Source organism: Bos mutus, chromosome 9 (assembly GCF_027580195.1).
Source record: "Bos mutus isolate GX-2022 chromosome 9, NWIPB_WYAK_1.1, whole genome shotgun sequence".
NCBI classification, from domain to species: domain Eukaryota; kingdom Metazoa; phylum Chordata; class Mammalia; order Artiodactyla; family Bovidae; genus Bos; species Bos mutus.
In genome coordinates, this window is record NC_091625.1 from 15,588,956 (window position 1) to 15,613,567 (window position 24,612).

At 36.4% G+C, this 24,612-nt stretch overlaps 1 protein-coding gene across 3 annotated transcripts in view; it reads left to right on the forward strand.

Moving 5' to 3' along the window:
- MYO6 (myosin VI) overlaps positions 1 to 24,612 on the forward strand; it is a 157,737-nt gene that overhangs the window by 122,301 nt on the left and 10,824 nt on the right. For all 3 annotated transcript variants that reach the window (XM_070376219.1, XM_070376221.1, XM_070376220.1), the window contains exons 21-29: positions 3,926 to 4,056; positions 4,142 to 4,219; positions 6,133 to 6,262; positions 8,241 to 8,331; positions 9,879 to 10,029; positions 11,533 to 11,741; positions 12,392 to 12,470; positions 13,342 to 13,505; positions 22,214 to 22,317. In XM_070376219.1, coding sequence (XP_070232320.1) covers positions 3,926 to 4,056; positions 4,142 to 4,219; positions 6,133 to 6,262; positions 8,241 to 8,331; positions 9,879 to 10,029; positions 11,533 to 11,741; positions 12,392 to 12,470; positions 13,342 to 13,505; positions 22,214 to 22,317 — 1,137 coding nt within the window. The remainder of the gene's footprint in view (positions 1 to 3,925; positions 4,057 to 4,141; positions 4,220 to 6,132; positions 6,263 to 8,240; positions 8,332 to 9,878; positions 10,030 to 11,532; positions 11,742 to 12,391; positions 12,471 to 13,341; positions 13,506 to 22,213; positions 22,318 to 24,612) is intronic.

Sequence of the window (24,612 nt, forward strand, 5' to 3'; positions counted from 1 at the left end):
GCTGAGATATAACTGACATGTAACACTGTATAAGTTCAAGTTGTGCAATGTGTTGATTTGATACACTTATGTATTGCAAAATGGTTACCACCATAGCATTAGCTCAGAGTCCTGTTGGGCCACATAATTACCACTGCTTGCTTGTGGTGAGAACATTGAAGATCTACTCTCCTAGCAAACGGTGAGCCTTAGGACTCCCTAATTCAAGCTGTCACCATCTTTCACCTGGCTCTTTGCTGAAGTTTCTTAACTATCCTCCTTGCATCTGCTTGGTCTGTTCTTCACACAGGTCCAGAATTGCTGCCTTACAACTCAAACCTGAGCATGCCTTTTTATTGCTTGACATGCTGCAGTGCTTCTGACTCTGGTTGGGGTAAAGAGCAGAATTCTCGGCAGCTTATGAAACCCCCTGTGATCTGGCCCATGGGCCCGTTTGCCTCTGTTTTCTCTCTCTCCCCTCTGCTCTCCAGTCACTCTGGCCTTTGTTTTAGTTTCTTAAATGCCCTGTGTTCCCTCCGGTCTCGGGGCCTCTGCATCTGCTGCTTCCTCTGTTTGATAAACTCTCCTCTCCCCTTTGTCTTCATTGTTCACATCTGAGCTTGGTGGTCCTTTCCTCGTGAAAGACTTTCTTGATGCCCCCAACAAGGAAGGGGGCCCGAGTAAAGGGCGCCAGGCACTTTCATTTCAAAGTCACAGATGTTATTTAATTTCTCCTTTCTCTAATCTGTAAACTCTTGAGGGCAGAAATCGTTCTGACTTGTATGCACATTCCTGCTTCCTGGCAATGCAAAGCATACACTAAATACACAGACTAGGAAATAAAGATTTATTCTTGACTGATTTTAGCAAATACTAGAAAGTTAAATATGGCAACCCACTCTAGTATTCTTGCCAGAGAAATCCCATGGACTGAGGAGCCTGATGGGCTGCAGCCCATGGGGTCGCGAGAGTTGGACACAACTTAGTGACCAAACCACCACCACCAGAAAGTTAAATAAATGATGTCTGTTTTATTCCTACATATGTATAGTTGTATTTTTGTAATGTTTTCTTCAGATCATTTTTGCTTGGAGTCTGCTGATTTTCCTCATTTAAATTTCTCTTTAGGATTTGGTTAGCCTAACATAATATCATTTACTTCCTACTGAGCATCCAGTGTCCTGGCCAGTCAAGTGTGTTTAGATTTAGCTCTGTGCACTATGAGATTAGCACAGTGTGGGCTCACTAATGCTTTAGCTGGGATTCCTCTTTCAGTAAGCAGTTCATTTTAACAAGATATGTTGGCAGTTTAATAGATGCCACCAATTCATAACGGTTTGATTTTTTTATAATACTAATTGCAGTAAAATGGCTTAGAATTGGTAATTGTATGACTAGGTAATGAGAAAAAGCAAAAACATTTACCAATAACTGGTAGAAATAAAAATAGTTGTGACGCTTTCTAAAATAAAGACATCTAAGATTGGAATGCTCCTTTGCCTTTCCATTTCTATTTTTTTTTCCAATTTAAGGAGAATAATTAATTTAGGACAGCTTTTACTAAAGGGACTGTCTTCTGATCAGCCAACCCCAGGGAAAGTAGGGGAAAGTAAGAGAAGGCAGGTCTTCCTTTAACTTGGAGGCTGTGCTCCCTGCATGGTAACAGAGAGGGTTCTGAGGATGGCCAGCCGGGACTGCGCCAGGAGGTTCCTCACCAGACTCCCCTGAGGAAAAGCCGGGCATGGGAATCTCTAGAAGGAAGGGTGCCTGGTTGGGTGATTTTTACATTTTTAAGCCTCAGAATATCTTTAGAGTAAATTAACTTCAAGTGTGGAGAAAGCAACCACAGACTTAGTAATTTGTTAAGCTCCATGAAATTCTTAATGAACTCCTGTGAGCCACTTCCTACGTTGTATGCAGTGGTAGGGCAAGCCAGGGGACTCAGACAACGCTCACACTTCTAAGGGTGCTTGTTTATTTGATATACATGGACAACAATTCTGACAGTACCAATTAAACCTTACTTTTATTTCTCCAGACAGAGCCAGAGCCTTGATCTAGTTCTGGAAATTTCTTTCCATAAGAACAACTGCCTTTGTGTTCCATTATATTAAATGTAATATTATATTTAATTCAGTATTAAACTTTATTTTATGGTAATATATAACATGTTATATATTATAGTAGTATATATAAATTATATATTACATATATAATTATATTGAAAATTATAATAGTTATATATGTTCACTGTAAAAAAAATTAAATGGTACAGAATAATATACTTAAAAAGAAGTCTCACTTCAAAAAGGTGACCATTTAACTCTGTGCCTTCAACATATTTTTTATACTTGCTAGAGCTCTGCCCTATTATTTTTAATTAATACATTATATTCTGTCATATGATTGTGGTATAATTTGATTAGTATTTAAGTTATTTCTGTGTTTTGTTTTACTAGCAATGACCCAGTGAATTTATAGACCTTCTCTATGTGTATCTTTGCCCACATATGTGGCAAGTTGTAGGATAGATTCATAGAAGTGAAAAATCGTCAAAGGGATAACTTACTAGCATTTAATATTAATAATATAAATACTTGTTCCAAATTGCCATCTGAAACTGTTACACTGGTTTACTCTCCCACTAAGAATGTACATGTGTGTTTTCCTACATTGTCATCATCCCTGAGTATTATTGGGGTTTTACCCCTTTGCCACTCAGATTAAAATTCAATCTGATTGCCTAGAGAGACTCTCTTTCCAGTAGATTATTTTAAAATAAAAACCTACCCATTTAAGAATACTTTATAATTTTATTTTGCTAATTAAATTTTTGACCAGCAGAAATTTATTTTGGTTATAAGGAGTGAGGTACAGATCTTATGTTATTTTTGTTTTCCTTATGTCTAACCATTTGTCCTAACACTTTTTAATTGAATAATCTTATTTTCTTCATCGATGTAAATAGTCCTGTAGACTGAAATCCAGGTCTTTTTATAAACAAAAGTCCTGGTATTATCAATAGTTGACCCTTTTCTTATGCTGTTCCTGCCATGAAAAGCTCACACTGACTCAAGGCTCAAATTAGTCATTTACTAAAGTTATACTGAATGTCAATAGTCATCCTGTAGACTCTTTACCCCGGTAGACTAGACTAGCTCCTTTGAGAGGTGAATGAAATGGGGGTCTTTAGAGTGCCATAGTCTTCTGTCTTCTCCATTTGCTTTAAGCGCTGGTGAGAACCAGGAAATATGTTTGACTTTGTCTTGGAAACTCTTAATCTTACTCCAGAAGTAATCTCAGAACTTGGAAAATAGCCAAATGCAGGTCTTTGCCTTGTATACTGTGACACAGAGGTTTCCAGCAGAAAAAATAGATACAAACTACATTTGAATTTTCAAGAGACCAGTAGTTTATCTCTAGAAAATATAGTCAAGCTAGTTTTGCTTTATTTTCATTTTCTTGCAACTTATTTTATTTCTAATATTATGCCTTTCACACAGGGACACAATGAACATCACTTGTAGATATCTTCATTTATTTCTGTTGGAGAAATCTGTGTCTTCACTAAAATAGAAAATATGCATGTGTTTAAGTTTGACAGATTCTATAGCACTGCTCTCAAAATCCCGAAGCATCTTTTATTTCCAGAAATAGTGTATTAAAAAGTAATTTTCCCCACAGTCTTAGCAGCACTAAATATTATCAACATTGAATATATTAAAAAAAGCTAAAGATGAAATTTGGTTGCAGTAGTTTTTAGGTGGTGGATAAGTTGGGAACATAAGCATGATGTAAGTATGATATTTTCTATGTAATATTTCATTGCGGATAATTTCTGTAAATTACCACTTTTAATTTCTAAAATTCTTTGATCATTTGCAGATTATGTTTGGACTTCTGTATGGTGATTGGCAGTAAAACTTGTGTTTGTTTATGAATCTAGGTATGGTGTCTGTCTTGGACTTGATGCAAGGTGGTTTCCCATCACGAGCTTCATTTCACGAACTCTACAACATGTATAAAAAGTATATGCCAGATAAACTTGCAAGATTAGATCCAAGACTATTTTGTAAGGTACACATACTACCTAAATTGAGATTTATTAGCTATAAACTCATTCTTATTAATCCCTAATTGGCACTTAACTTTTATTTTTCAGGCTCTTTTTAAAGCTTTGGGCTTAAATGAAATTGACTACAAGTTTGGGTTAACTAAAGTATTTTTTAGACCTGGCAAGGTAAATACATTTTTATTTTAAACTGTAACATAATTAGTATGGACAGTTGGAGTCAGTGAATATTTTTAAGTGTTTAGTGATGTATATTATTCTTAAATTAGATAATCACTTAGAGCATGCATATATATATGGGACACACATACACAAAATTTTCCCACTGGTGAGAAGTTTCCAATGTATAGCACTCTATAGAGTTTTTTGTTTTTTCCCTCTAGCTTTAGAGGTATTGGAATCAGACGATTGTTTAGTTGAATTTTTACTTAAAATAAGGGTTAACCAGGAATACTTCTATTTTAAACAAGTTGAAAGATTTTCTAAAACATTGATTTGGTCTTCAGTAATTAAAAGTTTCACAGTACTTTTGAGTGTTCATTGTGAGAACGAGATCTGTTAGAGCATGATAGATGTATTGCATGTAGAAAATTAGACTGGAGTCTGTGCTGACGTCTGTCAAATCATAGAAGGGATGGCTGTATGCATACTTTTGTACTAATACAGTTTTCTTAGGCTACCCATAGTTTTAGTATTTATAGATTCTTGCACTGGTCTTATACTATGATACAAAATTGAGTTATGGAAGATTTCATGACTAAATACATATGAGGCAGAAATACTTACTTCCCATTCACAGTCTGTTCATAGTATTTTCACCACTCTTGACTTCTTTAATATTGATTGAATATTGCTTTCTCATAATTTTAAACACAAGTATTATTATGTAATAGACAACTATACTTGTTTGACTTAGCAAAATCATTCATAAATGTTGCTTTCTCATAATTTTAAACACAATTATTATTATGTAATAGACAACTATACTTGTTTGACTTAGCAAAATTATTCGTAAATATCTCTAGTGCCTTGAAGGCTAAATTAATCAGATAAATAAATCTGACTTCACATTTTGAGGCATGAGATGAAATCTGTGTAATGCATTACCAATGTATGCCCTTTCCTATGAATATTTTTACTGCAGAAAACCTGTATCATCTCTTATCATAAATGGAAGCAAGCTAAAAGAAAATGAATATATAAGTATTCATAGTTGGCTTAGCTGTAGTCATGCATATTTATCAGAAACTCAACATTTCTTATTTCGGATCTATAATAACTATTTTAGGGATTTATGGCTTGATAGAGAAAGCACTTGGTTTTATCTGCCTCCAGAAAAATTAATCATTCAGAAGGACACAGTGCAGGCACAGGGCAAATTTTCAAAGATCTTTAATCTCTGTTACCTTTAATTTTGATTATAAGAAGCTGTTATTTTGATAGGTGTGTGACATCCTCAATATATTGTAGTGGGATATTCGGTAAAGGATAGAAATCAATATGTAGTTTGGTGGTAAATTGTGGAAATAATGCATTTTGTGATTTAATAACCTAATAGATGTTTTATTTGTGTTGTCTGTCTCTTAGTAGCAGTTTCTTCTTTCTGATCAAAAGAAGGATGGGGTTGGGAGAGACATGGTAGTTTTGGTGGTACCCAATTTTATAGAGCTGACCTTTGCTTGTACAGTTATCTGGGAATATGGATTTGCCAGTTCAGAGATATGCTAGACTTTTTTTCATTCTTCTCGCCATAAAACCTTTTTACCTATCATCTATAATGGTCATTTAAGATTTTTTTTTTCCTACTTTTTATTATTGAGTCTTCTAACTAGCAATGAGTAACTCACCCTCCCCGTAACCTCTACAAAACGAGTCCTGGAGGAAGGAAGAGAAAGGCAGCAAAATTCAGTCACGTGTGTCTGGGTTTGCTGTGAAACTCCACTGAGACATGTCTGTGTAACGGGCTTGTGACCCCATACAGAAAGCTAGATTTTGATTTGTGTTCTGGTTATTTTGTATCTCACTGTGTGTTTAAGCACGTCTGTCTTTTGATATTATTAGTCAATTATTTGATTTCCCAGTTTGCAGAATTTGATCAGATTATGAAGTCTGACCCTGACCACTTAGCACAGCTGGTGAAGAGGGTCAACCACTGGCTAATCTGCAGTCGCTGGAAGAAGGTCCAGTGGTGCTCGCTGTCCGTCATCAAACGTAGGTGTTTTCTTCCACTCTCAGACCTGGAATTATATTGGAAACATGTTGGTTTGTGGAATGTTATTAATTTGTCTCAGTGGTGAGAGCTAGGCCACAGGGACTGTGTCACTTACTCACACTATGTCCCTGGTTCCTCACGTAACACCTTACATGTAGTATGTGATAAATTAGTACTTGTGGACTTCCTCAGCTTCTTGAGTGTATGATACTTAGCTTCTTTAATCATATGTATTCAAATTAATTTCATCTTGTTCTAAAAATTCTATCTCACTATCTTGACTCCTTCCCTCTCTCCCCAACTCTCTCTCCCTTGCTCCCCTTTCCCCTCACCATACCCCAGTCTCTGGGACTTAAACCAGAACTTTTCTTTCCACCCACATGGCGTCACCAGAACACACATTGAAAATTTCACAGTTGTATTGTCTCTTCTTTCTTGTCCCTGAAATTATGCCAGTCACCAAACTCATTTGATTCCCCCTCCAAACACTGCACATCTTTCTCCTTGTTGCCACTCTCTTCATGGAACCCCTCTCCCCGGCTTGCATAGTGACTTCAGCAGCTCCCAAACTGGTTTTCCTGGCTTCCCAGGCTTATCTTCCCAGAGTCTCTAATTAAAAGGCTTTGATTATATCTTTTCTGTAATACAGGGCAAAGTCTAAAGTCTTAGAATGTTATAGCAACTACTTATCTCTGACCTAAAACAAGGATGAGGGACAGAATAATTGTGGGTTACCTGATGGTGGTGGTCTATGCAAAACCTTTAGTCATAGGGAGTACTGTCAGTAACTTGATTAAAATTTTAAACCCCCGCCCAACTTTCCACCTTACCTGGAACAGTGCTAGAGGCACAGGAAAAGGATTCAGTACATTTCCGCTTACTAATAAAAAAAAAATTCCTTTGACCTAATGAGAAGGAACCATGTAAGCAGCATACAACCATGAGGTCTTGTTAGTCAACTGTAATATAAATAAAACTATAATAAAACAAGATAACAGAAGCTCTTTCCCCATGACTTTCCGACTGAAATATGATCATACTTTTCACTATAGTTAAATGCTTTCAGCTTTAAACATTGTATTATGATGGAAAACGTATTTTATTAACATTATTTCTACTATACTATTTGTTTGTGGACTATATTGTGCAGTGGTCAAGTCAGTAAGTAGACAGAATCGTTGCAGGATGTTAATGGGGAATGTCTCCAGGTCAGATTAGTCTAGGATATTCTGACTGACTGAAGTTAAGTAGAGTCCTTTGTGGTAGGATCCTTAGAGGCCACACTCAGTATGTTCATTGTGAATCTTCAGAAGGAGGTGTAGCAGATAGCTTTTCCTGACTTACATTTGACAGGTGAATCCTTTTTTCAAGACACACCTGTTGGACTTCTGTGGTGATACAGTGGTTAAGAATCTGCCTGCCAATGCAGGGGACATGGGTTCAGTCCCTGGTCTGGGAAGATCCCACATGCATGGAGCAACTCAGCCTGTGTGCCAGAACTACTGAGTCTGCACTCCGGAGTCCCCTGCAGCTACTGAAGCCCATGCAGCTAGATCCTGTGCTCCACTACCCTGTTGAGAAGCCACTACAGTGAAGAGTAGCCCCAGCTTGCTGCAACTAGAGAGCTCACATGCAGCAATGAAAAAAAAGTGCACCTGATAAAAAAGAAAAAAGACACACGTTTTAACATTTCCTAAGCCAGTATTGCATAGGGCAGTTTGGGACACATTAGTGTAGTGTAACAAGGAAATAGCATATTTAAACTGTACACTTAGTCATATAGTTGATACACTTTTTGTTTTAAGAAGTTTAAGGAACTAAAGGAATGTGCCAATTTTGATATTTGGTATAATACGTTCATCAAGATTTTTATGTTTCTTGAGGATTGCTTTGTGGAAATGAGTGGTTTTTAGAAATACTGTAAATCTAATTTAAGCTAAATAATTTTCTATCATTATATTTTCCTCTTACACATAGTGAAAAACAAAATAAAATATCGAGCTGAAGCCTGCATTAAAATGCAGAAAACTATTCGAATGTGGCTTTGCAAAAGGAGACACAAACCTCGGTAAGATGAATAGAGTCTAAAGAATCCAAGATACCTGTTTATCCTAATATAAAATGGCTATAAGGTCAAAATGAAGAGCAGTTTGCATACTCAGAGTTTTCTTTTTCCTCGTGTTCTTTGTAAAAAGATGTTAGTCTGTTACTTATTTGGATGTTAATTAATTTCTTCATTCATTCATTACTTGCCTCATTCTGTAAAAGGATTTGAAATAGCATAGATTCAGTTCAATTCAGTTCAGTTGCTCAGTTGTGTCTGACTCTGTGACCCCAAGAACCGCAGCACGCCAGGCCTCCCTGTCCATCACCAACTCCCTGCGTTTATCCAAACTCATGTCCATTGAGTCAGTGATGCCATTCAACTATCTCATTCTCTGTCATCCCCTTCTCCTCCTGCCCTCAATCTTTCCCAGCATCAGGGTCTTTTCCAAGGAGTCAGCTCTTAGCATCAGGTGGCCAAAATATTGGAGTTTCAGCTTCAACATCAGTCCTTCCAGTGAACACCCAGGACTGATCTTTAGGATGGACTGGTTGGATATCCTTGCAGTCCAAGGGACTCTCAAGAGTCTTCTCCAACACCACAGTTCAAAAGCATCAATTCTTCAACGCTCAGCTTTCTCTATAGTCCAACTCTTATATCCATACATGATTACTGGAAAAATCATAGCCTTGACTAGATGGACCTTTGTTGGCAAAGCGATGTCTCTGCTTTTTAATATGCTGTCTAGGTTGGTCATAACTTTCCTTCCAAGGAGTAAATATCTTTTAATTTCATGGCTGCAATCACCATCTGCAGTGATTTTGGAGCCCCCAAAAATAAAGTCAGCCACTGTTTCCACTGTTTCCCCATCTACTTGTCATGAAGTGATGGGACCAGATGCCATGATCTTAGTTTTCTCAATGTTGAGCTTTAAGCCAACTTTTCACTCTCCTCTTTCACTTTCATCAAGAGGCTTTTTAGTTCTTCACTTTCTGCCATATGGGTTAGATTAGAGAAATGTAAACAGTATAAGAGATTGAAAGGAGCTGTTTTATACTGATTATTTTAGTGACTTGAGTTTATTAGTAAATGTCAAATTGACATTGTTTTTAAAAACATCTCATTAATGTTTTGACCATAATTTTCAAGATTTTCTGTAGGAATTATACTGTGTCACTGTAAATTTAGCCTTTATTTCTTATTTGATTCTTTTATTATTAGAAATTTTAAACGTGGAGGTCTGAATAACTGTTCATTTATAACACATTTTCAAAGCAATTAGTCTTCAAAGTTTTTCTTTAAATTTTTAAAATTTAAAGAATTTTAATTCTCAAATTCTTCAGTGTAAGTATAGAAGTCTTAAATCTTACTGACAGATATTAATGTCATTCACATCCATATTTGATGATTTCTTTTACCCTCAACAAGAGACCTTAAAAAAAAGAACAATATTGCATAACATGAAAACAGAAGTATTCTATTTAGTCATATTTTTAGCATTTAATTAAAATGAAAAATCTATTTCTATGATTAAATGGTAGAATTAAACTGATAAAGTATTATCTTTGCAGCATTGATGGCCTGGTTAAGGTGGGCACACTGAAAAAACGGCTCGATAAATTTAATGAAGTAGTAAGTGCATTGAAAGATGGAAAAGCAGAGATGAATAAACAGGTCAAGGACCTTGAAATTTCTATTGATGCTTTAATGGCCAAAATTAAGGTATGTAGTTTTAACCCAAATGACTTTTGACTTTTGAAAACAGTTTAAGTTTTTTTGTTACTATATTGAAATTTTATAGAAAAATGTCCTTTTTTAAAAAAAATACAGACTGTTATATGTGTTGAGTCTCAGTGATAAGTGATAGTCATATTAATTTCTCTACTCTGTGTTTGAAATTTTTCATAGCAAAAAAATTAAAATGAAGACAATTTTTGTGCAATTCATTTGTTGCTAGGAAAGATTTTTCCAAAATATTAACTAAAATATTATACTCTTTTGGTAAGCTTTTGCAAAATCATTACTGAGAGAAAATTAATGCAAATTATTTTGTTTCATGTTTTTCTACTTTCAGAAACTAATTTTTAAATTTCAAAAGTAATGTAATATTTTCAAAAATTTGGAGAAAATCTCCTCCACATCTTTACCCCTCACACTAACACATTCAGCTATATACTATTACATATTCCTCTCAATCTTATTTTATATGCACATATTTTTGCATCGTTCTTATAAGGTACATTTTATTTCACATTCCTATCATTATGTTATTGCCTCATCCCTATTATTAAATTATTTTCATATAGGTTATATCATAAATTACTTAACTATTAATTGAAATAACAATTTTCTCCCATATTTTGTAAGAAAAAACAAGAGGGCCTCTTTGGTTTTGATTTTTGTTTGATTACTAGTGGGATTGAAAATTTTTTCTTTGTGCTTGTTTGTTGATTATGTTCTGTTTAGTCATATCTTTTTCTATTATATTTTAGGGCCTCAATGTTTTTCTCATTGACTTTCATAATTCATTGCAGTTATGTGAGATATAATATCTTAAAGTGAGGCTTTTAGATACTTTCTACAGATAATGATAAATATTGGAGTAAGAATGGAGAAAAGTCAAGAGAAAACTGAAAATGCTTTGGATAGCTATTTGGGTAGCCTTAAAATCAGATAGATCTGATTTTACAGATCTGTCCAGAGCCACCCCTGTTTATGCAGTATTAATCAATTAAAATCAACCCAGCCACATTTAAGAATATCATCCAACAATTTTGGGTATAATGATAATTCCTTAAATATTCCCGAGGTATTATTTGATCATTAATATTAAAGGGTAGTAAATTCTGACAAAATTAATCATTTCTTAAAAAATAAACTCTTAACTACAGTATATTAGTTTGTCCACAGTACACTCTTAAGATACTTGATTGATAGGAAGTAGACTCAAATTTTGTTCATAGAGATAACTTAAATTTTTTAATATTATTTAATATTTAAGCAATATAAAAAGATAATGGGCCTACTGCTAAGCAGCTTTTTCAGTTTTGCTGTGTATGTGTATGTTGGTTTGTTTTTTTTAATTGTGGTAAAACACATACCATTAAACTTACCACCTTAACCATTTTTTAAATGTACAGTTCAGTGGTGTTTAGTGTGTTCAAATTGTTGTACAACAGAAGATATAACTTTTTAAGTGCACGTCCATTGTATTGTTTCTTTAAGTCCACGATGATGACAAGGGAACAAATACAGAAAGAATATGATGCTCTAGTTAAAAGCTCAGAGGTCCTTCTCAGCGCATTACAGAAAAAAAAGCAGCAGGAAGAAGAAGCAGAAAGGCTGAGGCGCATTCAAGAAGAAATGGAAAAAGAAAGAAAAAGACGTGAAGAAGATGAGCAACGTCGAAGAAAGGAGGAGGAGGAAAGGCGGATGTAAGGCATTTATGTTGTTGCCTTGGATTAGAAACTGACACCATACTGAACTCTGAAGTGTTGATGGTGGTTAATGAATATTCTTATCTGTAAAAGTGATATTCCTATATTTAAATACTGATTTTAGAAGAAGTTTGAAAATGGAGAAAGTAAGCTCACTTTACAATAACATAAAATGATTTTAACTATAATCTGAATTTTGGTTAAACTCACACCTGAGGGTTTCTTAACTTCTTTTTGAAACAGACTTTCATATTATTTTATGATCTAGGAAGAAAGTACTTCTCAGCAGTTTTAAAACTGATAAAATTTTGGAAGTTTGCCATAGTAGGACAGACAGAAGGAATATGAGTTGTCTGATTGGAGAGGCAGTGTGTTCAAGACCTTACAAATAGGCTTGGTAACCAAGTTAATCCAGAGATGTTAAAGGTTATGGAATATAATTATATTTCTTTTGTTTCTAAAGAGCTGCTATCAAAGTTATATTTTATTTTTCAAAAAATAAGTTAATAATGTAATAGCCAGGAGGTTAATTTGATTTCCCATTTTGTAACATTTATTTATTAACAGTTAAACTTTCTTCTGAAGAGTTCCTTATTTTCTGTTAATTTTTGAAGAGTTTTTTTTTTTTTTTTTTTTTTTTTTTTTAGGAAACTTGAGATGGAAGCAAAGAGAAAACAAGAAGAAGAAGAAAGAAAGAAAAGGGAAGATGATGAAAAACGTATTCAGGTCTGTACTCTCTAGGCAGTCAGACTGAATTCTTATTAAATAGAATCTGCAAAACTGTAAAACAAGATCTTCATTTACTAGATAAATTGTCTTTGATTTATCTAGAGAGCAAAGGCAGTTTCAGAAGTGGTTATGGGAAGGGACTTTGGAGCTAGGGAAGTGAGTTCAAATCCAGCCTCTCTGACAGCAATTGTGATATTGCAGGAGTTACAGTGAGTGACTGTGGGCCACAGTTTTCTTTCTGGGATGGAGATAAATAATAATTGTGAGCATTAAATGAGGTAATACCTATTAAAGCATTTAGAACAGTGCCTTGTTTAGTAAATATTAGTTTGTTATTATTCAGAGGGGGAAAGTCAGATCAGCATTCAGTCACAACATAATTATCTCATATTTTAAAATGTTATTTTATAACTTTGTAGATGCTAATATTAGTAGGATTAAGATTTTCTCTCTACCTCCACCATCTTTTTTTTTTTTTTTTTTTAATCCATGTCTGAGAATAATTAATCCTATTTTGAGTATCTGTCTGTCTTGGCTTTCTGATTTATCCTGAACACAACCAAGACTTTAAATTCCTGAAATCTGCAGTGTAGGTGTTAGTATTCAGGTCACACCAAGGCTACTGATGTAATGTTTGGGAGACTCATATTCTAGTGATAGAATGGCGGATTCTTGGTTTGGGCATGAGGAAACATTAATCATAATATAGAAGGGGAGAAGATGGGATTTTTCTGGTTAAAGAGTATGTATTTCTTAGTTTAAAAAAAAAATGAAAAGAAAAACGTGTATGGAGCAAGTGTGCAAAGTGAGGGGGATGAGCAGGTAAACAAGCGGAGATGCCCGGCGTCAAGGCCTTCTGTGCCGGCAGGCAGAGGTGGAGGCGCAGCTGGCCCGGCAGCGGGAGGAGGAGTCCCAGCAGCAGGCGGTTCTGGAGCAGGAGCGCCGGGACCGAGAGCTGGCGCTACGTATCGCCCGGAGCGAGGCCGAGCTCATCAGCGACGAGGCACAGGCCGACCCTGCGGCGCTGCGCAGGTACGGCGTGTGGGCCGGGGGCGGGGCGGGGCACGCAGGTGGGCGGGGGCACAGGTGGGCGGGGCACAGATGGGCGGGGTGGGGCGCTCGGATGGGCGGGGCGATGCCGCCTGGGCAAGGGCGCTGCTGCTTTTACTCACCTGTTGCCTTGCCTCTCCTTCCACGGAGAGGGAAGTAGGGGGAAAATCACGTTGCTTAGGTCCTGGTATATTTGCCACTTAAAAATTTATTTGTATTTACTTTTACCCTTAAGTCAGTGAAACTGTTGATTTCATCAAGCTGTGTTGAAAATTAAAACTGCTATTTCAGTTCATAACTACTTAAAGGAAACATCTTGGTTTACTCTGAAACTATCAAAAAAATATTGTATAAAGGGTAGACAGTTTTTAAATATCTGCCACTAGATACTGGCATAAAAATGGTGAATATGTTATAATCCAGCTTAATATATTTGAGGCTGGAATGTATTGCAAATTTTTCAAATGTATCATGTACCCTAACCCCTGAGAAATTTTACACATACACATACCTTTCCCCATTGTGATTTAGAATAAATAAGATTTACCTTTCCAAGAAGGCAGATTAATCACATGGAAATAACTTTGCTCCTCAGGTCTGAATTATCTCTAAATAGTATGGAGTGTGGAGGTGTCAGGTCAGTTTATTTCTCTTCCTTGGTTCTTGTCTCCTTGCAACAAAATTTTGGAGCAATGGACCAAAAAGCGTTAAACAATAGACAAGTTACAGCTCATTTCAGCTTAAGCAGACATATCTTTTATTAGTCGGACACTCCCAAAGGAGGGCTCCTCACCCTTCCTATCCACTCCTCTTGGCTTCCCTCTTTTATTCTTCCAGTCTCCTTTCTGTTATGCCTGGTTCAAAGTAGGGCTTGTACCCTCCACCAGTCAATGAAAGGGAATGCAAATAGGCATACCCTCAAGGCCGATTGACAATCTCAAGTTATATAACAGCAGACTGTGTTGCTTATGTCTTCGTATAATTCAGTCTGTTATAATTAGATTAGATGTAGAATATTCATCAGCCCTTACTGGGCTCCTCATGGCCAAAGGTTACTTGGAGAAGCCTCTTTGTATCCACTATGTTAGTAGGGTGCCTGTGCAGGAGGTGCAAAGTCTGTGGTTATCTTGTAGCATCTGTGAGCTCTCCTAGGTGTGTCTGGGATGGAGTTTAGAAATCAGATTGCATTCTTTTCAGCCAGGCCTCCCCTTGCTGCTCATGTCTAACTTCCTACTGAACAGAGGACTACAGAAGTTCTTGGTAAAAGTTGAAGGAAGGTTTTACTATAACAGATTCATTTTTAAAAATATAGAATGTACAGACATTAGTTATTATTATTTATTTGTAAAAACAAAACTCAGATGTGGAATTCCTTTATGCATAAGTACCTATGTTGTATATATATGGGGGCCTGTGTGTAACCATACTTTTCAGAATGTCCAAGTGCTGTTTATAACAAAATAAGTAAAACACAACCACTAGATGTTGCTATTTCCTTGTGAAAGGTAGAAAATTTGGTCCACATTGGAACGTGGCAATTAGATTTTATTTAGCTGAAAACAAAGACAGGTAAGGAAAAGGGTATGTTAAGTTGCCTTTGCACGTTTTGTAGTGAATGATTATATTGGGGAACTCTGGAGCTTGAATTGTACATGAAAGTTATATTTAAATTGAATAGGCCTATGTGTTATAATAATTTTTGAGCTCATTGGTTTGGAGCCACTCTTTGGGCTCTTAATTAACTAACATTCTTACTATAGTTAAAGTGAGTTTGCTTGATACTGGCTTTTTAACTGCAGGTTCAGCCCAGCTGCTATTCAGTTCCTTCCACGTGCCTCTTGGTGATGTGTCTGGAGCCTTTGTGGATAACCAGCTAGTGGGCTAGGCCGGGTTCCCAGTGAGCCAAGGCTGGCCATGATGTGTGTGAGGCAGTTCCGCACTTGACACAGCTGACATTATAAAGGCTGACGCTCTTTAGTGAAAAACTCTTAGGTGGAGCCCTTTTTGGTATTTATGGCTTAACTCTGTGTTTAAGCATTTGAAATATTTAGCTGTATCCAGTGTCATTCCGTGTACTGTGAATAAAATACTAGCTCATATGTGGATTCCTTCCCATCCTCAGAAAGATGCAGTTCATCCAGTGTGAGTGGTCTTGGATAGAGTGGAGCATTTAGGAACTTTAGCATAAGGTATGAGCTACCATGATTTAAATTAAACAGCATTAACTGGGTGATGGGATCACTATGAAGTAATTAGGAGATACATAAGTAGTTATGACTTGAACCGCAGAAGAGTTTTAGTTCTCCTGTGGGGTAGCTGTAGGGATGATGTCCCCTCCTTGGACTGTCCCTTCAGGTCCTTTCTGCCAGCTGTCTTCCAGGAAGCTTTTCCTGACCCTCGGTTCCCTGTGAACTCCTTCACTTCTGAAGTGCCTGGTTATTTTATACGCTGTACTACAAGCATTAACACTTTATTGTGGATGATGTTCTCTATGTATTTTCCCATGTTTGATTATTTTATCTTACTCCATGGGCTACAACTAAGTGTTTTTGAGTGTTTATGTTACGTTAGTTAGCACTGAACTCTTTCTAACATGTTTATGAGTAAGAACCTAAGTAACTCTGTTCTCAATATATGGCATGAAAGTGTTCTTGGGGTGTGTGATACATTTAAAAATATATATGTAGATAGATTCTGCTGCAGTAAACAATTTTAAGTTACTTTTCCAGCTTGGATTTCCATCCAGTAACTTCTAAGTAAGAATTATTTCCTACATATGTAATGTATTTCAAATTATGATCTCATTTAATAACACTAATGATCCTTGATGCAAAGTAATGATTTCACATTATCTAATATTATCATTTCTAGATTCTACTAAAACCAAACACAAACCCCACATGAGTAATTTTTTCAAATCCAGATATAATATATTCACTCTTTAATTTTCATGGAATGCCTTTAGTTTATTCTTTTCTAATCATTTGTAATGAAGATTTAAAAACATTAAAATTCTGAGTGTTCTCATACATAGGTTAAATAGAGATAATGGAGTTTTGAAAATCAATTTGCAAAGTCACTGAAACACAAATTTGGCACAATCCAGATTTCCACAGTTCAGAATTGGTTATGGTATTGACTAAAATATGTGTATTCTTTTCACAGAATTAACGGAACAAGACGCACAATGACACCGTATGTCATTTCCCTTTTAAAGTTGACTTAATCGTGTAACCTTTTTTTTCTCTTTTTTAATAGGTTGTGGATACTTTTTAGGAGAAATATTTTCCTCATTGAAGTAAATTTTACGTCCTTGTTACTATCATCATCATTGTTATTTTGCCCAGGAAAGATGTTTATGCTCCTTTTTGGTGTTCAGTCACAGTAGTTCATGATTTGGTTTCTTTCCTTGTGTTTGCTAACTTTGTTTCAACTTTAACACCCATTTTATGTGTTTTTAATTTCCCTTACTGATGTCTTTATAGAAGTAGATGTAGAGATATAAATAAGAATAAGCAAAATATTTAAAGTATTTGAATCATGGCAGATAGCTGTCTTTCAGTATGTGTAATAGTTTATTCTGCTAACACCTAAAACAGCTCATAATTTGAAGTTATATATATGTATTGTTAATTGTGGTGTTTGTGTATCATTTTGTTATGAAAATCTCCCCACAGAGAGAATCTAAATAACATTTTGGGATATACATATACATTATATGCATAAAATATACTTTTTGCATATATTTTTGTATATGTGCTATATATATAAAATTTGGAAGTTTAACAGCTTTTATTTTTCCAGCTGTATCCTTTGTACTGAAGGTTCTTAACTGTATCAGATCCCAGTACCAATAACAAATGTTTCATAAATGATGCAACCTCCTTTAATAGTTTTCTCTAAATAATACACATAAAAGAGAAATAAAAAGACAGCAGTCTATAATTATTTTATTATATTTTATTTATTTTTATTATATTTTATTTATTTTAATATGAAAGTGCTGACTCTCAACTATAAGAAAATGATAGTAGGTACTCAGATGTTTTCACATATACAAAGAATCACCATGAATGCAACAGCTACCAATGCAAGTTGATGTAAGAAATTTGTTTCAGTCAGTTAAATGCCATGAATCTTCTCCTTTATGGTCAGGGCCCAGCTCTGAGTCCTGAAGCAAACATGGCCATCTTCTTTTCTCTTGATTTTTGCTGACTTATAAGATTTTTGGGGTTACCAGAGTCTGATGAATAGAATGAATGAATGATTGATTATGAAGGAAGAGAGCAAAACAGGAAAATAAAATATTAAGGAAGCCGATGAACATGATTACATGAACATTCCATTACACAGAATTAAGCAGATTTTGAGAAAAATTACAGTCTTCTGGTTAATAAAAAAAAGTACGTTTTTGCCTTTGGGAAATGTTTATCCTTGAAAGGTCAGAACACTTCTGATCTTTAATTTAACAAGTACTTGATTTGAATATTTTTAGGCATGCTTTGATTTTGAATTTTAGAGTTTTGAACACCTCAGACTCTTATTTAAACTCTGACACCATAAAATAGATCATTTGGTGTACCACCATTATGCCCTAATTAATATTTACCAAGCAACCCCAGTGCAAAAATCCTTGTACATATTCTGAATTCCACCAAGTTCCCTGTGTGCATTTAGAACATGCTGATTATATTCTATATGTGAAAATATCACAGGAGCATGGCTCTCTCTCATGAGACTTTATCCAAAAGTTGCTACTGCAAAAATGAAGTTCAAATAACTTTAACTGGAGTCAAACAAAAATTTTATTGTATTTTATGGCTATATATCAAAAAGTGTATTACCAACTTTTGCAAAGTAAAATAATAGTGTATGGTTACTAAAGCAATACTCTTATTGAAATTTTTATTATACTTTTATATAGTTGTCTTATATAACTTGGATTATTATTTTTCTTATAGGGAACAAATGGCGAAAGAGATGTCAGAAATTTTGAGTAGGTTAGTGCAGTGTAATTTGGGGAGATAAGTGTCACATCAAAATCATATTTTCATCACTTGGACCAGAACCTGTTATATAGAGTAGCCTGTTCTTTCCATGTAAATTTTCTGTACAAGAAATGTCACTCTGCTCTCTTGCCACACTAACGTAGAAAAAGGTTAAAAAAAAAACAACAACCAGAGTGCCTGTAAATTGGCCTTTTTCAGTGGGGATACAGCTGGTGTTCAGAGGGGACTGTCCCTTGTTGCTGGTGCTGTCGCACTTGCCAGGGACCCCACCAGTTCGGTCTCAGTGGGGGAACCCTTCCTGTCCTTGTGACGGAAGGGACACTTTGAAATGCCCCCTGAGGGTGGTGCTGCCCCCTGACTGAGACCCACTCTGCCTGGGGAACGGAAGAGAAGTGAGGAAGCGTGTGGCCCCAAGGCCCCTGCCCACCATAGCACAGGGAGGGAAAACCAGGTGTAAAAGCTGAGCCACCAAGGAATGGAACTTCCCGGCAGGATCTGGTCCGTTACCACCTGGATATGAATCAAGAACCTTTTAACTTTCAATTCTGAACTTACAGAGCTAATTGAAAGTGTTCAAATTAATTTTTTTTTAAATCAAAGTCAATTTTGCCACTGCCTTACTCTGTTGTTCACATGATTGTCTTTATAACAAGTCTAAATAATCAGTCGTTGAAAGTGAAGCTTCATTTTCTATCTTAATACTTCCAAAGATGAGGGTGGGGGGCATTTAAGTGAATTTGATTTATGTACTTCTTAGGATGCTGAATATGCTTTTTAGCAGGTGTATTTTTCTTTGAGGTACTATGAATTAAAAGTTGGTAACAGTAAAACCATATTTCAAGCAGTAATAATTTGAATTCAGTGTGATTTTTAGAAGTATCAAAATACATCTTATGTATATCAACATCTCATATATATTCGACAGTCTATAAAGCTGTATAATGTAGAATCACTTTCTCTTTCAAAAGGAAAGAAAACAACGGCAAAAACCCATAATTTGAGCTACCTTTAGAAAAGACTAGTAGAAGAGCTAGGAAGACAAGAGAATTTTTTGGTTAAGCTTATTGAATGGTGGTTTCAGGATGCAGAAAAGAAAAAACAGATATTTGAATAATGTTAAAAGCATAATTTATTGTTAAGGGTAATAGGGAGAGCTTGCTGACACACAGCTGGCACTTTTTGAGCAAAACATTTAAGAAGAAAAAGCTCCATGAAGAATGCCAGTTACACAGCTTATGAAGAAATTCTACAGTGAACTTGACACAGATTGTAACCATGAAAATTCAGGAAGGACTAAACGGGCACACATTATTCTTTAACTTGGCATATAAGTGACTAAAAATCATCATGTCTAACAATTTTTAAGAATGTAGGGTGAAGTATGCTACTTTTTATTCTCTAAAAATGCATAACTACCCCTTTCGAAGAGTCATAAGTACCTTGTTTCAATTTTAAGCTTAGTACTGAAGGAGTAATTTTATTTCAGGAAGGACGATTCATATTTTCAAGCATCGTTTTTAAATAACATAAGTCTCATTAAGTGTCTTATGTCTCGGTTGTTTGCCATGATTGCTGTTGTCTTTCAAAATGTAAAATGCTGAGAAAATACGAGCTCATTTTGAACATTGTACCATGATCGTCCCTCAGGAGCATTACTGTGAAACAGCTTATCCCATTTAATTTTTAAACTATTTATTATTTTACTTTTTATATTGTAAATATATGTATTTTATTTTTTATTTCATTCTATTTTCCCGCTCAAACGTTCCTACCAGTTGGGGCATATTATAGTACCTGTACCCTTTGGAATCTCCGTTATCTGTCTCGTGACCTACAACCATTTTCCTTTAATTTACTAGTTGTCATATTATTACTCACTGAATACCAAGGTGTGATTTTTTTATCTGCTTATAGAACTTTTCAAACTTTTGACCTGAACTCAAAAGTCACAGGAGTTTCCAGGCTCCAAGCAGCTCTTCTAGCTTATATCTGGAGACTTCTGCAAAGGGTGGCAGTTTGGCTACTCCCCTGGGGACTTGTAAATATCCAGACGTCCAGGGAGAGTCAGCCAGTAGGAATGGTTGGGGCTTGGTCATCTGCAGCTTCCAGCAGTCTGCAGGTGACTGGCCCTTAACCCATCATGTGCTTCTCATGATCTTAAAGTATGTGATTTTTTTAACAATTTTCAATTAAAGTATAGTAGATTTACAATATCGTTTAAGTGTATAGCACAGCAGTTCAGTTATACACACACACACACACACACACACACAAGTACCTATCTATCTATATGTATATACTTTTTTAGATTCTTTTCCCTTACTACATGGATGGGCTATCCACTCCAGTATTCCTGGGCTTCCCTGGTGGCTCAGTTGGCAAAAAATCTGCCTGCAATAAGGGAAACCTGGGTTCGATTCCTGGGTTGGGAAGATCCCCTGGAGAAGGGAACATCTACCCATTCCAGTATTCTGGCCTGAAGAATTCCATGGACTGTATGGTCCCTGGGGTCGCAAAGAGTCAGATACAACTGAGCAACTTTCACTTCACATAATCACATAATACTGAGCTTAGTTCCAGGGCTATACAACAGGTCATTGTTGGCTATTAATTCTATACATAATAGTGTGTATATGTTAATTCCAGTTTCTCAATTTATCCCTTCCCCACTACCTTTTCCCCTTTGGCAACCATAAATTTGTTTTCTGTGTCTGTGATCTTTTTCTGTCTTGAGAATAAGTTCATTTGTGTCTTTTTTTTTCTTTTAGAATCCATATATAAGAGATATCACTTGATATTTGTCTTTATCTGTCTGACTGACTTAGTACGATAATCTCTAGGTCCATTCATGTTGCTGCAAATGGCATTATTTTATTCATTTTTATAGCTGAATAATATTCCATTGTATATATTAATTATACCTACATCTTCTTTATCCATTTGTTTATTGCTGGACATTTGGGTTGCTTCTATGTCTGGCTGTTGTAAATAATTCTGCTATGAACATCAGGGTGCATGTATCTTTTCCAGTTATAGTTTTTTTCTGAATATATGCCCAGGAGTGGGATTGCAGGGTCATATGGTAGTTCTATTTTTAGTTTCTTAAGGAGCCTCCATAGTGTTCTCCATAGTGGCTGTACCAATGTACATTCCCACCAGCAGCATAGGAAGGTTCTCTTTTCTGCATATTCTCTCCAGCATTTATTATTTGTAGACTTTTTGATGATTGCTGTTCTGACTAGTGTAAGGTAATACCTCATTGTAGTTTTGATTTTGAGGAATATATGTATATACACACTATATATATATAAATGTATTAAGTCTTGATGATCATATATCCATGAGTTAAAATATTTAAACAGGTGTGGGTAAAATATTTAAACAGATATTTTAAATTTTTAAATTAAAAAATATTTAAATCAGAACTTCTGACTCCATGGTACTAGAATATTGGAATCAGAAGTTCTGATTTAAAATCTAATACAAAAATGATGCAGTGGAAAATTTTAATTTGCCTGGGCATTCCATAGAATACCATTCTTAATCTCATCTATTAAAGATAAAAAAATTATATTTTCCAGGAGTTGTTTCCAGTTTGCAAACTTAGGTTCATTTTCTTGTCTATTTAGTCAACATTTTGTGTTTCTAGTTTCAATATGTAAAAATGTGTAATAATTACAGAGGCCCTGCTGTACAAGCCACGAAGGCGGCTGCTGGTACCAAGAAACACGATCTTAGTAAGTGGAAATACGCAGAACTCCGTGATACCATCAATACTTCTTGTGGTAAGTGTACAGGGAGGATGAAAAGTGGGAAAGTTCCGTAGCTGGCAAGTAAATACCTAGATTGGGGTGGGAATTTTATTCATATAAATTAGTTGAAACCATTCTCTTTTTACTCACACCTTGCAATGAAGACCTAGTTTCTTCACAAAGCTAAAAGACAGATATTAAGTTAAATTGATTTTGCAGGCCAGAGAGGAAGAGCGCAGAGAAGTTACAGTTGGGGCTGTATCAGTGACTGACTGTCCTAACATGTGCTTCCTGGTGGCTCAGACAGTAAAGAATCCTCCTGCAGTGCTGGAGACCTGGGTTCGATCCCTGGGTTGGAAAGATCCCTTGGAGGAGGGCATGGCAACCCACTCCAGTATTCTTGCCTGGAGAATCCCTACGGACAGAGGAGCCTGGCGGGCTACAGTCCATGGGGTCACAAAGAGTTGCACCTGACTGAGTGACTAAGCACAGCACACAGCATTCCTGTCATTATTCGTTGCTGGGGTCCAGCCCCGGTGGATCCAGGAAATTCAAAGGGGAGACGGCTTCGGCGATCAGGATACGATAGAATTAAAGATATAAAGAGTGGTTAAATAGGGATAGCTCAGCGAAGAAATTCAGTGAAGAAAAGAGCCTGAATAACTTGGTTTACCTGGAAAGCCAATAAAACTCCAAGACAAGGAGTTTGCGTCACCTACATAGGCCGCAGGCGTCCTCCCATTCTCCCGAAGGAGAGGAGACACTAAGGCCTCCCCGGTCAGACCTTAGAAGCCCAGGCAAAATTAGTAGGCTTGACGAGCCTCCACGCTCCAGATGGGAATTCAGCAAGAAGGTGAGAGAAAGAGCGACATGGGGAGACCAAGCTTCAGTGAGCAAGGCCCGCACTTTATTTTCCAAAGTAGTTTTTGTACCTTAAGTTGTGCATAGAGGATAATGGGGGAAGGGGTAGAGTCAGGCAAGGTCAGCAGTCCTTGATCCTTATTGAAGCCAGGCTTTCTTCCTGCAAACTTACCATATGCAAAAATTTAGGTGATTTACATCATCTTCTGGCCAGGAGGCCTATTAACATTTTATGACCCTTTCTTCAGAAAATTTATTTTTCTCTAAAGGTGATTATTCTAAAGTGAGGCGCCACCCTCTGAAAGCATTAGATAAAGTTGCATTCCTATAGGGCAAAGATGTGGTCAGCTATAACAAGAAAAGAATTAACTCAAGGGTCCAAGGTTACAAACATTAAAGCTACTACTTACATTCCTATACACCAACTATATTAATCAGTACACTCCCAGGGACACAGTAGGTAAGGGATATGGAAACTTAGCAGCAAACATTGGCCCAATAAATGAAAACCCTTCACCGATACAATTTCTAATCAACCCACTATACTATACTAATAATCTTCTAACTGCTCAAAGGAATCTGTATTTAGAAAGTTTAGAACATCTCATGCCTCTCACGGTTGGGAGGCTGTGAACAATCACATGTGGCCGGAAGAACCTGTTCAGGCAGGCTAGAGAACTTCCAAAGGAGTTTGTGAACTAAAACACTCTTGTCACGCCCAGGAACTTTATTAACTGGAGCTCTAAGTTAACTCTTCTTCAGAGAGAGAGATGGTGATGGGGGACAGCCCTCCATAAAGTCAGAGGTGTAGGTGAGAGCACAAAGCAGTAAAGAAGGCAGACTCTGGTTTTGGGGGTAGATGCTCGAGAATTTCCAGGGGGACTCCTGAGGCTCGATCCTGCCTTTGCGTATGCCTCATGAGCTTTGCCACGGGCGGCGTTCCTCACCCTGGCTCCCGGCAATTCGTAATAGCTAAATGCCTATGTATCAGACCCTTTTGGTCCGTGAGCTCACTTGCTTCAGCTGTGGCCGACTCTTTGCAACTCCATGAACTGTACCCCTTCAGGCTCCTCTGTCCATGGGATTATTCCAGCAAGAATTTTGGCCCATAAATGCAGAGTGAAAAATGGCAGTGGAGTTTTTCCTTTTTAAAGCTGTTTATCTTCCAACAGAACAGAGTAAAATACTGTATCCAGGGGCTCCCACACAGTTGTGTTCACATGTCAGTCACAGTATTTGAATTTGGGACCCTGTAACTAGGACCTCAGATGTCATAATCGTACAGGACGCCTCACTATTGTTCTTTCCCTTGTCACTGAGTTTATCTGCATAATTACAAATGTAAAACATGCGGTGCTTGTAAATCTAGCTTATATTTGAGCACAGTGACTTCTTATTCTATTATTCTGGTCTGTGACCTTGGACAAGTGACTTAACCTCTCTGATCCAGGTTCCTTATCTATAAAA